Source organism: Trachurus trachurus (assembly GCF_905171665.1).
Source record: "Trachurus trachurus genome assembly, chromosome: 10".
Taxonomy (NCBI): Eukaryota; Metazoa; Chordata; class Actinopteri; order Carangiformes; family Carangidae; genus Trachurus; species Trachurus trachurus.
The window spans coordinates 26,190,610-26,205,552 of NC_139894.1; the positions used below are offsets into that span (position 1 = coordinate 26,190,610).

A 14,943-nucleotide genomic window follows, 5' to 3' on the forward strand; every position below is an offset into this window, starting at 1 on the left:
TTTTATTTCTATTTTATTTTAGGGAAGGTATCAACTTATGTAAGACAGGGATTTACAAAACAATGTGAAACAGGATGCAACGAGCGAAATGAAACAGCTACCAACTCCCTTATTAAACAACAAAACAGCAAAAAAAAAGAAAAAAAAAGAAAATCAATTTCACATCCCTCTGTGTTTGCATACTTGTACATTTTGGCATGTGTTATGCAAACATATATCATCTCGTAGAAAAAGTTTTGCTATTAAAACAGCATTAAGACAATATAAAGTAAAACAAATCACAGAGAATGGGATTGTCCTAGACAACTCCTACAGAAGGTGCTGCTGTTTTGGCGACAACATGACTGGCAGGAGCACAACAATTGAATGGATTTTTCCAGACTTCAACAGATAAGACATATGCAGATTAAATCTGTCGAGTTACATAAATAATTATAATGTTTGATGATCCATGATGTTAAGATGGATGTTGGTATGTTGGTCAAACAATGAATCGATGTAACAATTTTCAAGGTGTGCACTTTTTATTGTGTGATGTGGTCTCAAGCAGGGAGCTCCACGTTCATGTGTATGGTTGATTGGCATGTCATTGGGCCATTGGCTAAGCAGGCTGTGGTTACTGGAGGAAGCAGAGCTGTTTTCAGATAGGTTACCCAAAATTCCCTACTTCAGTACCTCACTTCGCTACAGCTGACAAGGCACAGCTGAACACAGAGTAATAAAAAAACATATTGAAAAATCAAAACCATCCACATATTTATAAGCTAAGTGAAATGTTGCGTCTTTTTTATTTTTTTATAATCCTGGATTTTCCAGGGTCAGTCTGGGTCCAGGGTCTGGGTCTAGCTCTAAGCCTGAGGTCTCAGGTAGAAACGGTGTAAAGCTGCTACTGCTGTGCTTTCTTCGCTAGAGCCTCGGCCTCCTGGAGAGAGACAGAGGGGGAGAACAAGAGGGAGAGAGTGTGTTAAATTAAAATGGAGGATACTGGTTTATATATCTCCTGCCACAGCTCAGAGGAAAACCCCACTGTTTCTATGGTAACTGGCACACCTCCCTGTAGTTACCGTTGTGACAGAGAGGAGGCGCCAGTGTGCAGGAGGTAGAGGAAGAGGAGAGGAGGCCTGCTTGGGTGTCAGATTATCATGAACAGATGTATTATGTAATATGTGTATTTTCTGTATGGAAATCACACTGTGAAGATAAATATATATTTAGGCCCATAAGCTGGCTTTACAGGAAACATGGTGAGGCTGTAGGAATGCAGTTCAAAGTCAGGACAGTTATCAGCGAGTGTTTGTGTTCATAAGCTTACCTTGGAGCCCGGGGGAGCGGTCAGACCCAGAAATGCATAGACGGCATTGTCCTCTCTGGCGTCGAAGAAGGCCTCATAGTTCTGAGACAAGAGGAAAGACATGGCAAGGAGAAGTTTAGATGTAGATCGATCGGCGGATCAGCTTGCCTGGATCTGGACTGCCACCAAAGGAATGATAATGTGAGACGAACTTTGGAGCAGCGCCTGAGGGCAACAATCTGAACACGTCCATGAGAAACAGTGGAGGTTCTGTTATTTGTCCAAGAACAGGCCTCTGTAGTCAATCTGATGGGAGGGTATTGTCTCTGAGAAAGCAACCCTGTGTAAACAAACTAACACATTCACCCATTTACTGTTTAACTGTCTACAGCCTCTCGCTCTCCTGATCCCTCACTCCCTCTCATTCCTTTGTTTCTCTCCACTTTCTCCCACACTCACATACCAGTACACACACACACAAACACAAAAGGTTTCCTACAGCTGCAAGTATCCTGGGAAATGATGTCCTCTTTGTCTGTGACCTTAAATATGGCCCATTCTGTATGTGCAACTTCACTTCCAGCCATCCATTAGCTGCACAGCATGATGCCTCAGCGCCTCAGCGCAGGCTAAGGGTCCTGTCTATCAAATGGGATTAACACTGGCAGAAGTAGAGTAATGCAGGGCCATCATGAGGATGCCATTCCTGAACAGCCAAAAAACACTGTCTGATAACTCTGTTAGTTTCATCCCCACACACGTTACATAGGAATACTTTGACATTTTCAGGAATACACTCTGCAGAGCACTAGATGAGAAGATCAATACCAGCCTCATTTTTGTCCATTAAGCTGAAACCAGCGAGTCTGCTGTTGGTCTTTCTGAAGGTAAAAAAAAAAAAAATCCAAACAGTACTTATAAAACTCACTAATTTACTCATTATATTGTGATGGTTTAATCTTCACAAAACCAAAGTGAAAAAACAAGTTTTAGCTTTAAGTGGTACAAATTGTGGTTTGTTTTTATTAATGCTAAGTTAATGGGATACAGTATAATGTAAGCTTAAGGCAGACTTTGTTACCTTTTGACAGACACAGTGTGGCTGTTTCTCTGTGTCCAGTCTTTATCCTAAACTACGCCAATCATATTTATGTTTAACATAATATCGATATATATCTTTGAACAATGTTTATTCCTATAATTTCATAGCCTATATATTTTTTGGGTTTTTTGCCTTTAATTGAAAGGGTTAGTTGAGAGAGACAGGAAATAAAGAGGCAGAGAGAGTGGGAATGACACGCAGCAAAGGGCCACCCGATGCAGGATTTGAACCAGGACTGGCTGAAGAGAGGACTAGCCTCTACACATGGGGCGCCTGCTCTACCCATTGAGCTAAACAACAACACTAATGATCACTGAACAGGTTTTTGGCTGAATAAGAAAAAAGTCTGAGATACTTTGTAGAACTGAGGGAACTGCAGACTTGGGTGATAATTTTCTATTGGTCATCACTATGAGCAACAACTTACACATCAAACAGTTAATTCATATGCTGTTGAAATAAAAACAATTATTTTTTAGATTAGCATTTAACTCTGACTAGGGAAGTCCTGCTCTTAGGTGTACTTATTTTGACTGTTTTTACTTTACTGTATGCACTTTAGCACTTTCTTGTGTTTTCTTGCAGCACTGTAGCACTTTCTTGTGTTTTTATGTATTCTTTTATTGCTTTGATGTAAAGCACTTTGGGTACCGTCTGGCTATTGTAAAGGGCTATACAAATAAAATTTGATTGATTTGATTGATTTAAACAGGTTTAACAGAAATACACTAAAATCAAAATCAGCATTCAAACTTCCCTGCGCACTGAGGACATGAGCTTAACTTCCTTGATGACTGTGACCTGTGATCTGAGCATCTGTATGTGTGTGTGTCTCACTCTCACCCCGCAATATTTGCTTTCATTAAATATCTGTGGGGGCAGAGGGTTCCCCGTGGCCGGCCTGGACTCATCCGGAATATTCTCTCTCATCCACTTCCTGTTGGCCTCATTGGCTGCGATGTCACACTCCTCGAACTCGATCTTATTGGCTGCCAGGAAGCCCATCACATCCTGCTGCTGCTTCTTGATCTGCGTGCGGGGGTGAAGAGACAGGGGAAGTTGTCAGTTAGACATGTGATAACTTCAACCGTATGAGGAAACGTAGAGGCCTCAGTGTACCGCACTCGCTTACTGAAGGGTGAATGCAGTACAAGAGTATTAAAGAGGATGAACTCAGGCAATGCAGCAAAGACAGACTGTGTTATATCTGCAAGACAGCGACTCCAAAAACTGGACTCTCACCATATTCTTTTAATTTAATCAGTAAACGACATTTTATTGCTGAAAATTGAACAATTTCAAAATCATTTGTGACACATAGTAGCATACTTAATTTAGCAGAATGTCCAAACCTATGATTTTCATATAATAAAGTGAGCATATTTACTACAAAGAAGCACCATGTTGACAGTTCACACATGAGAGTGGTTGTCTTTATCACTCCCTGAGACTTTTATGCAGATGGGATTCTTTCTGACAGGGACCCCATTCTAAATATAAAGGCTGTTGTTTTGCATCGCTGCAATCTATTCAACAATACTTGTGTCATTTGTGATATCTAAAATAGTCCACGCTGCTGGAGGCAAAACTGCAAACCTTTCATCTAAGAACAAAACCCTGAAACTCAAAGGCAAATGAAAGTGTTACTAGAATAACATGGTGACATCCTTCGGGATCTCACCTCATTTAAAGTGAACCATTAGGTGTGTCCTTCACTATAATCAAAAGGTTTTCCAAACACTGTCACACACGACAATGTGATGGGGATGCTACACATGTGTCATTCCTGCTTCTTTCTCAAACTGTATGGATGTGTGTGTGATTTAGTGTATCAAAGAGTGGGCCAATGAGATCTCAGTGGGTGTGTTTAGGAGGGAGGATGGCCCTACAAGGCCAGACGGAAACAAGAGCTCCTCTGGGACTCGAGAGGAGGTAACTGGTCAAACACGAGCCAAATAAGGCCTGTTGCAAGGAGACACACTCATCCAGCCTCTGCTGCACACACACACACATTCACACACTTAAAATCAAACTAAGCCAACATCATGCTCAAACATATTACAGTTATTTAATAATGGCTTCATCATCCTCATATCCTCATCCCAGAGAACTGCATGCAGGGGCTCCACCCTGCTTTATGGTGTGCAGACGAGACAGACAGGTGGATTATTTAACAGCCATCTGCTGAAACAACACCGAGGCATGGAAATGAGGGAGCTGACAATGCCGGCAGATTAGCCGTGGCACAGTTTGAATCATTTAATGGCCGTTGCACTCCCAAGGCCAAAGTCCTAAAAACCAGCTCTCTCTCCCTCCACCTGCTTGGGACAAAGCAGCCAAGTGGAACGCCATGAGCTCAGACTCACTTTGACTCGCCCGGTCTTTCCAAACACACACACAGACAATGCTCTCTCAGAGGGAAGAATCTGCACAGCCTGCTTTTTGCACTCGCTCCACACGTTGCCTCTCACTTGACAAACCTGAACCTAAATTACTAAAATGACAAATTAATCATGGGGATCGTTACGCTTCCTCTGCTTTCCTCTTTTCTCCCCCACTTTGGCGCACGCTGACCATTCCCCCAACAAGCATGTATTGTGCTGTTGCCAAGGAAAATTAATTTGTAGGGCAAACTGGCCACATACCATCTGCCACTAACTGTAATTGCACAGTGAGAGTTCTCAGCTTTGCCCCCTCCAGCAATTTGTATTGCTCACTGGTGTCTTCAGTGGGAATCCTGGTGATTTGTGTTTGTGTTTTCATGGAAGAAACCAGATTGTCCCTGGGTTTTTGGGTGTGGTCACAAACAACTACTCTTCTCTTGTTGCCTTGTATTATTCCCTCCTTATCTATCAGTCTGGAATGCTACAAAAATGACTCCTCTGTCTGTCCTATAGACAGAGCACAACCAGAGTCAAGCCTGCAGACAGTCAACTGACACGAGCATTTGATTTCCATTATCCATGCCTTCTCGCAGCTTCCCTGCGTATGCAAATGTATATTGACACTGAGTTTACCTATAATGCAAAACCAGATGAACAGTGTCCCTGCGTTGTCTGACTGGTGTAGACACGTGATCCAGGTAGTGAGTCAGTGTTTTCAGCCAGGCCGCACCTGTCGATTCACAACTTTTTCCATTTTGTCTCAACGGATGTTGGATTGCCCAGTAATATTTTACACACTGAAAGTGAAATATCTTCAAATCCGCTGGGTAAATCACACCAAATTCTGTACTGACATTCATGGCTACCAGATGATGTACCCTCCTGACTTTGATGATCCCCTATGAACCACTAAGAGGATGATTATATGGATTACTACAGACAGTAGTGCTCCATTCAGGATTGTAATAACTTTGGTCATCTCCATACTAGTCTTATAGCCACCATCAGATCAATGATCAAGATCTGAATCAGAATTACAGGCTACGTTCAAAAACCTGCAAAGCTAATTACATTGCCATCAGTGCCTGTTGTATTTTTGTATAGTGTTAATTAGCTAAATGCTAAACTAAGATTACAATAGCAGCAGCAAATGTGGCACCTGCTAAACACCAGCATGTTAGCTTTGTCACTGTGCACTGTGCTCATTGCAGTTAGCTCAAAGCACCACTGCACAGCCCTGACACAGCTGCTAGCATGACTGTACATCTTCAGTTGTCTGTAATGAATTAGTAAAGTGGAAAGGTTACCAGGTTAACTTTCATTCCCGTGGAATTTTACTAAAGTGATTTGAGATGTTTCCTCCTGATTTCAGTTCCCTGATACAGAAACTACATGAGGTAAACACTACTTGGCACAAATCTGTTATTAACTGATACCAATTTTATCAGCACTTGGCACTCAATGAATGTGTTTTCTCATTCCCAAGCCTGCCCATGGGCACACCCTTGGAAGAACTGCTATATCATTAGATGATTCACAGAAGTAAGTCAGTCTAAAACAAGCACAAGTGCATGTGGTTGTCCCTGAAACAATATCTGCAGAGCTCTGAGGTTTCAGATTCATTCAATAATTACTATTGTTTCTATTTTAGACAACAATCCAACAACAATGCAATAGATTATTATTATTATCGATGATAAGAACCTAGAAGACTAGGGCAAATGCAGAAAAGGATTCTACAATCATATGTCTTTTGGTTTACATGATAACCATCGTCATCATCATGTGAGTTGTGGCAGAGCAATGAGATGAGAGTCAGACTTGATCAGTCCCAGAAAAAAATGCATTAACAGCTGCCAGACAATGGAAGGCATTGATTGGATGTACTGTATCCACAACACAGGCTTGGATCAATATGATGGAGACTGATTCAATCAATGATGTTAACTTGGGACTGGGGTCAGTTTGTGTTCAACTCAGCCAGATGAAAATTAAAGGTGAATTTGTTTTTTAAAAATCCTCACAGCAGATACTTTAAGACTAAATGACCTCTCTAGTCCAACATTTGCAGGCAGAACAATCCACTCTCCTTTCTCTGGACTAAAGGAAACATGAATCAGTCACAGCCCTGTGTGTTGGTAAGGGATAAAGGTTTTTGTCTTGATTAGATCTAGTCTGATTTGTGCTGAAAACAGTCACTTACTGGAATTTCAGCAGCAACAGTAGCCTCCACCCAATCCTGAGCTCAGTCAGCATTACAACATTATTACAAAAGAGCCTTACACTGCTGTTCTGGCTGGGTTCCCTCACTGCTGCCTAAAGGTGAAACAACACAACCCCCCTCCCCAAAAAAGACCTGTTATATCAAATAACTGATTCACTGCCAACTCACAACTCACTGACCTACACAAAAGAAATGTCAAACCAACCGAGGACAAAGTTGAGTAAATCTGACATTCTGAGTTAGAAATCTTAAAGATTAGGCATAGACAGATAGCACAGACACGCACATAATCTCACTGGGAATGTTCAGTGTGAAAGTTATTGCTGTTTTTAGCATGTTTATTGTGGCAATGAGGAAACAATATGGTTGCAGGCAGTAAATGTGCTCCTCTTAAAGGAGTGGTTTCTTTTGGACCACTTGATATGGCTGCAGTTTGTGTGTGTGCATGTGTCTTCTGTGTGTGTGTGTATTTGCATGTGTATAAAGCATTTCCAGGTTTGAAATTCAAATTTGGCCTCAATGTAACCAACTGAAAAACGAATTTGCTATTCTTGCAAAGATGTGAGCAAGGTCTTCACAAGGATGTGTGTACACAGTATGACCTAATCTTTACAAAAGCCACTGACGGTAACACTAGAAGTGTCTCTAGAGAATTGCCACAAGTCAAAACACCATTTCTTCAGGTGACTCAAACACTCTGCTTCTCATTACTCTGTGGAAATACGATGACGTCAGCCCTCATTCAGTTTGCTGGTATACCACCCTCCACAGTGGATTAGCACAGGTCAAGGGTCAGGAGAGAGTAAGCGGCAAACAGTGCTTTGCTCAGGCTCACTGGGCCTCACTAGATGTAGCTATAGTCTGTCTCTCTTGGCGAATGTTCTGTTGTTTTTCTGTTTTTCTTTCACAAAAGTGCTAATTCCACACAATGATAATACGCGAGACTGTGGGTTGTTACGTTTTCCGATGTCATGTAATACGACTATTATATTGGACTGTGGTGAGTGTAATATAGAGGAAAGGGAAAACACACCCAAACGTATCTTTTCACCATACCTGCAGATGGTAGATAGATACTGAGGAACAATCACCTTCCCCAACTTCTTCAGTGTCTATTAGCATACTGTGCTTCTCTCAACTGTGCTTTGTGGATTAATTGCACATATTCTGTGAATCCACCATTGTTGTCTCAAGTTAGAAATGGAGGACTTTTTCCCATTAGACCTTAGAAAAAATAGGCTAATCTTGATAGGTTTGTGTCTTGTTGCCACATCACATGATTTCTGATAACACTCTACACTTATGTGGATCACATTCTGCATAAAATCAATAAGCACCATACGCTATTTAAGTGCTTGAACACAAACCAGAACTTAACTCTTATAACTGTCTGAATAATGCTGACTGTTATAACTCGTCAGCTGCTGAATCTGATGCATCCCTCTGGCTAACACTTCACACTGTCTCCCTCACTGACCTGGAGTCATTTCCTAAGTGGGGCATGAGCTCTAAATGTTGGTTTTGATAGACTCCTACTTGCCTCCCTGCTCTGGCTGGTGCCCCGTTCACATGCTTAACTAGATTGGACTGATTAATGTAGCAGCAGACACTGCTGGATAGTGGAATGCAAATCAGATTGCTGTGTGTAGTCACTGATGCAATCGAACTGCAAGCTCAGTGAGGCCAGAGTTTCAACCACTATTTGTCATTCAGTCGATCAGCAAATGCAGGCTATTTCACAAACATGTACTCACTGTCTGATGAAGAGACTTCCTATAAATAAAAACGGTCCAAACCAGACATAGAAGTGAGTCCTACAAACTCTATAGTGTGACAGCATTTTCCAGACAAAAAAGTTACCAGATGAAACAGACAGGATGTGTTCGTGGCAGCTCACTTTAGTCAGTACACTGATGCTGATCAACCAACTCTAAAAAAAAAAAAAAAAAGGATGCTGAATGAAAGTGATATTGTGAGTATAAGTGTGTCTATGCAGTATTTAGGAGAACACAACCTCTCCCCCTAATTCTGGCAGCCTCCACTAAAGACAGATCAATAAGAGGTAATGCATTTCCACATAGAGGCTACAGCACAGTGATGGCATCACCTGCTCTAAACTCGAACTGCTCTGACTTCATAGGAAGCTCTTGTCCTATGACTGCTGGGGCAGAGTCTGTGCAAATGTCACTTCTCTGTACGAGCAATAAAGCAATTCAGAGCTGAAAAGAGGCACTGTGTTGGATCATTACCACTGTGAGTTAATGAGGGTAAATTATCCAAAAGGTGATCTACACACTTTTAGACGTGTCTTTTTGTTAGGATTTTGATAAAGCCTGGGCTACTTGAATTGCCTTTCAAATTTGCACCACTGAACATTTTTTGCAACAAACCTAACTATGACAGACATATGCTTGGATGCTAAAAATACTTAACGTCACAGATGATATCAAGTGTTGTGCAATAGCTTTGGGAAAAGTAAATCTAACTGCAGAAATAAGATATCAAAGACAGAATTCAAGGTTTTAGTGGACTCCTACTTTAGTTTAGCATGCATCTAAGCTGGTTCAGACCTCTAACATGTCCTAAACAGTGCCTAAGTAGTCCTGGCCTGCAGCTGCATATCTGAAAGGGGGCCCTGGAGAATTGCATCACCATCATTCCTCCCCACTCTGGAAGAAACTGGCAAAAAGAAGAATGAAGCTGAAGATCCTCCAGGCTGCAGCACATTGAAATAAACACTGAGGTACACAAGCTGTCTTTCCTGGCACCAGGTAACAGAGTGGGTAATTTGGATACGTTTATTGATTTTCGCTACATGCCTTTCCTTTTTTTCCCTGCCTGGTTCCGCGCACTCAACTGTCACTAGGAAGCAACCGAGACACAAGTGGGTGCTAGACTTCTCTGTTACCCACCTCAAACTTCCTCTCTGCATCTGCATCCGTGACAAAGTTTAAATAAGGCCAGAGAGAGAGAGAGGAAAGACTTTGACAGACTTCATCTGTGTCCAAAGTCTTGAGGAGGGCAGAGCTGCATGCTTACTGATGAGTCAGACCACTCCACACTGGGAGGATGACAGCCGGATGGACATCAGTTAGTGAGTTCAATAAAAGTTCAGCCTCGTCTCTCCTGCCTAACAAGAAGGACCTTGCAGACTAACCCCGGCTGAAAAAAAAACTCTGTTATACAAAGCCATGCCATTCTTTTGTCCCTTACCGAAGTGGATCCAGAGGACGATGCTATGTACACTTTGATCACCATTGTTAAATCCCTGATGCTGAGTCCGGTAAAAAGCGTGCGGCTGGTCTCCCTGCTCCTTGCAGACAGCGTGCAGGCGGATTGCTCGGGCAGCGAGACAAAAACAACAACAATACCAACAACAACAAACTTCCCAGGCTGATATGCTGTGTGTGTCTGTGGCAGGCAGCGTAGACTATCTGCGCAAATGCTCCGGTTCTCAGCACTGGATGGAGCTTGGCATTCCTCCTCCGCCTCTACTCTGCCTCCCCGCCCCTTCTACTCGCTCTCTCTCTCTTTCCCTCTCTCTCTTCCACTCTCTGTAGAGCAAGAGCACACACTCGGAGACACGTACACGCACGCACGGCAATAGGCCCATGATGATGATGATGGCAAGGCAACACACTGAGGGCAGCAGCTATATTGTCTGAATTCCAGCTCCGACCCCATTGTCTGCAAGAAAGGCATGTGCTATTGTTGTGTAAACGTTGCACACATGCACCGCTGCAGGCGTTGCAGTAAAAAAACAAAACAAAAAATAACGCAGGTACGGTTTGTGTTGTAAAGAGTCAACAAGGTATAAGAATCTGCTCTGGTTTTTAATTGAACACTTCTGTGTGTGCTTTTGTGTAACAGCACAGCCTCTGGAAGCGCCGTCTTTAGCAGCCACATTGATTAGACGGGCTTTGTGGGCCCCCTGCAGGCGTCTGGGGCAGACGACGCAAGGCTTTTCCCCTGAACCGAATTTAGGAAAGCCGACTGACAAACAAAAAAAATGTGTCGGAGAGGAGTGGGCGCCATATTGGACTGAAGCACTAAGTGATTTTATGTAGAAATGTTTCCTCGCTGGCTGCTGCAGATGTGAGCTCTGGCTTTTAGACGAGCCAGCGTGGATGCATGGCTTTACACCGGGGCATGTTGCCCGCCGCCGGGGCCTGTGTAACGGTGCATACAGGTTAGCCCCCGCGGCCTCTCGGTCTCAAGGCAAATCATCACACTCGCATGAAGGCAATATGTCCTCGAATGCAATCCTTTCATTCTTGCAGGCTTCCTCCCATCTCTCCCCGCAAGAAGCCATTCGCGCAGATCCCAGAACATCACCGGCTCCAAAATTCCAAGTGTTCTGCAGCCCCGAATGGCGTCACCTGATTGGCCGAGAGCCTATCAATCATGCCTTTAGCCGCACCCCTCCCCCCATTCAACCACTCGCCTCTCTGTTCCAGTGTGTTTACTACACTGCCGAGCATAAGGGAGACACTCGTCTTCACATGCACTGAACCCACTAAGAAAAACAGTTTTTAGTTGTATTTGTAAGAAAACCTCCAAGAGATCAACATGCCCAAGAGAAAGGTACGTATTCTCAAAATAATAAAAATAGTTTGAGAGGGATATCAGTTTATAATGCAATGCAAACGATTATGAAGACATCCCTCTGAGACATTACTTAATTATAACGCAATGTATATCCGTTATTTCTCGCTGGTAATTTTTGCCTATTTTCTAGATATAATCTACATTTTTTATGTGTTTGAATGAATATTTTCCTGCTCGGATACGGCCTATAAAACGCGTTTTACTGTGAGAGCCGCTGTCCTTTGGGCAGTCAGAAGTCTCTTTCGGTCTCCATGCAGTTAAAGCACAAGCAGCAGCCATGCTTTGCAGCTCTTGTCCACCTTCGTCGCCGACCTACCGAGAACAAACGCTTCACTTATCGCCATTTCGCCACCAAACCGGCCAAAAGTGCCGCCAGAAAATGCTTTAGTGCCTTTACTTTGCATTTTGACCGCAAAAACAAACATTCGCCTTCGCGTTTCGATAAAATTATATATTTTCTCTCTTTGTTCATAGTCCCAAATGGCTGCGATGGCGTAGCTGTGCCGCCTGGTGGCGCGCACGAGCCTTAGCAGGTCCCTCCCCCTTCTCAAAGACTCCCGCGCCAGCTTTCAAATCTGAGCTTCATGCATTGAATGAGAGAAAGAGACAGGGGAATGAAAGGGAAAAGCAGGGCCTGGGCCCCCAAAATATGGTTCCAGAGGCCCGCATGGCTCAGCTCTCACAGCCCATAACTGAAATCATGCATTACCTCCACATTCCTGGGCTCTAATCCATTAAATTTAGCTGAATTTGAAATATTTTTTTGTTTTCACATGAAACAAAAAAGTTTTTTCAGCAGGCCTATAATCATCAGTAATATGCACCTGAGGCATTTAGCAGCTGTTTCCTGTTTGTATAAACACAATATAAACTGTAAATAACAGTGTTATTATATTTTTTGTATTTTAACCCCTTTCTGTGTGTGTGTTTTGTGCACAGGGAACAGAAGCAGGAGAAAAGGAGGAGGTAAGCTGCAGACACATCAAGCAACACCTCACATACGTGATAAAAAGTCACTTTTAAAGAGTGTGTGGCACGTGTGTGTTCATCGTCTTAAAGAAAGTACCTTGGTGTTGAATACAAGTGTGTTGACTGAATACTGTCTCAATCAAAACAACCCCCCCCTGATAACAGCCTTTGTTTTGTTTCAGCCCCAGAGGAGATCAGCTCGGTTATCAGCGGTAAGAAGACACGCATACAATGTCACAAAACTAGTTTACATTAACAGATGTAGTTAATTAACATGTACAACATGCTGGTATTCTTAAAAGTGATTACACACATTAAACTAGGTTAATTAAGCTAAACAGTGCTGTAAGTGAGGTAAAAATAAGTATAGGAATACTTTTTCACTTCAGAAACACTTTAGCTTGATTCCTTGCAATACAAAGTTTCAAAATCTGTTTTTTTTTACATCACCAAGCTTAAGAATCACAAATGAATATTCATGTAGTGCATTAGGCAGTAATAAAGTAGTCAGAAATACCTAAGAGGTGATAAGATCAATTATTACACAATTAAAACTTTATTTGTAAGTGTTACAGAGATAAAACTGCAGGACTGGTCACTAAAAGCATCTGCACATGTATCTGCTTGTAGTTTTAACTAAATACCAGTAGCTGGCATAATAGAGGCTCTTAGAGTTATTACTTCTTGTATCTTTGTATTGGCTAAGGTCCTGTATTGGACGATTAAAGGATTGTCATGTTACGGTTATAAAGCCTCCGAGAGTCTCTTTATTGAAAGAGGTTTATTTTTGAGGAACATTTAAAATCTTGATTCTTTCTCATCCATATTAGAAAGCGCCTTCATCTCTTTCCCTCTTCCTTTTGTAGAAACCGGCCCCACCCAAGCCGGAACCAAAGGTCAAGAAGGCAGCAAAGGTAAGGGATACAAGCCACGACTCTCAGTGAACTTGCGTCACAAGACATGGGTTGTATGTGAATGTCCAGACCACTAACGGCTTCTCCCGATGCCTCTGCAGAAAGAAAAGGCTGTGAATGACAAGAAGGAGGACAAGAAGACCAAGAAGGCAAAGGAGAACGCAGAGGCAGAGGCAAACGAGGAAAACCACTCTGAGAACGGAGAGGCCAAGACCAACGAGGTGAGTGGACAAAAAAAGTTCTCAAGTAGGCTATAAAAGCCTCCAGATGTACAGAAGGAAAAGTTTTGACCTTGGCCTGTCTTCTCCGTCCCACAGGTGGAGGCAGCCCCAGAGGAGGCCAAGGAGGAGGCCAAGTCCGAGTAGCACCACTGCCCAAGCTTCCTCCTCCTCTACAGTCCCTCCCCCCTGAACCCCCAGCCAGCCAGCCAGCCAGCCCCCCCAAGTCTCTCACATGGTTTCCCTCCAAGGCGTATTGTTAACAGAGGAATATTTTTATCAATGATTTTATAAGTATCCGTACAGATTTTTAGCACAAAAAGCAAAGCTGATTATGGAGCGCCTTGCAGATTTGCAGTGGTCATATCAAGTGTCTGCAAGCAAGATGAACACACTAAAATCTTTTTTAAATGGCATTTCATGATTGTTGAAGGCTTGTTTGGTGTAGAAAGTGCGTCCCTGCCGGATTGGCTATGTTGTGAGTTGTGTATTCCTGTGTTTTTCCGCCCTTCCCCAGATCTTCCCCCTCCTCCCCTCTTCTTCCTCCACAGATTAGACCTCCTTCCCCCTACAGTTCAGCCTTTATCCATGTTTTATTAACGGTTCAGCCATGTTAATGTGGGTGATTCTTTTAGACCTCTAAATGTGCAGTGAGTTCCCTTTGCTTCTGTCTCATGGTCTTGTTTTTATTTTCTTTCATTGAAATCGTGTTTTAAAAAAAAGCGTATTGAAGAGTGTTGTCCATAAGAAAGAGGAAGACGAACATGTGAAACATTCCGGGAACAGTGATTGCCTCCGACCCGTCTCCAAGACGACCCTGCGTGTAAAACAGCTCCTGCTCCATCCACGCTGTCATGTCAGCTTTTCTAAACACTCTGGTTTTTTTAAAACGATTGAATTTGGAAACCTTCTCTGACAAATGCAGGTGTCTGGTCCCTCTCTTATGTTCTGAAATTCTCTTAATAAAAAGAAGTCCTGGGAATTTTCCTCGAATCTGCGTCTCGAGTTTGTTTCTTCAAGATGCGTGATGAAAGTTGAAGCATCTATATTATCACCACAGTGAAATTCTAGCCTTGCTGAGCATATGCCCACAGCCACAGTCAACAGCTCTGAGTGTGCAGCTTTAAAACTTTTCCATTGCAACAATGGATCATGTTGAAATAAAAATGTACCTTTACCTTTACCTTCAAACCTGTACGCAACCAGGCTTGTATACCGTCTTCATTATTTACC

At 42.7% G+C, this 14,943-nt stretch overlaps 2 protein-coding genes across 2 annotated transcripts; one reads left to right on the forward strand and one right to left on the reverse strand.

The window, feature by feature from the left end:
- On the reverse strand, positions 1 to 10,471 carry sh3bgrl (SH3 domain binding glutamate-rich protein like). The gene is made up of 4 exons (XM_083980098.1): positions 10,215 to 10,471; positions 3,237 to 3,422; positions 1,313 to 1,393; positions 1 to 922 (listed from the first exon to the last, which is right to left on the reverse strand). The coding sequence occupies exons 1-4, from the start codon at positions 10,257 to 10,259 to the stop codon at positions 887 to 889; spliced, it is 348 nt and encodes a 115-aa protein (XP_083836224.1). The 5' UTR covers positions 10,260 to 10,471; the 3' UTR covers positions 1 to 886.
- A 975-nt stretch (positions 10,472 to 11,446) lies between these two features.
- Positions 11,447 to 14,703, forward strand: hmgn6 (high mobility group nucleosome binding domain 6). Its single transcript, XM_083981010.1, has 6 exons — positions 11,447 to 11,585; positions 12,549 to 12,575; positions 12,761 to 12,790; positions 13,445 to 13,492; positions 13,594 to 13,713; positions 13,810 to 14,703. The coding sequence occupies exons 1-6, from the start codon at positions 11,571 to 11,573 to the stop codon at positions 13,855 to 13,857; spliced, it is 288 nt and encodes a 95-aa protein (XP_083837136.1). The 5' UTR covers positions 11,447 to 11,570; the 3' UTR covers positions 13,858 to 14,703.
- Positions 14,704 to 14,943: the final 240 nt, after the last annotated feature.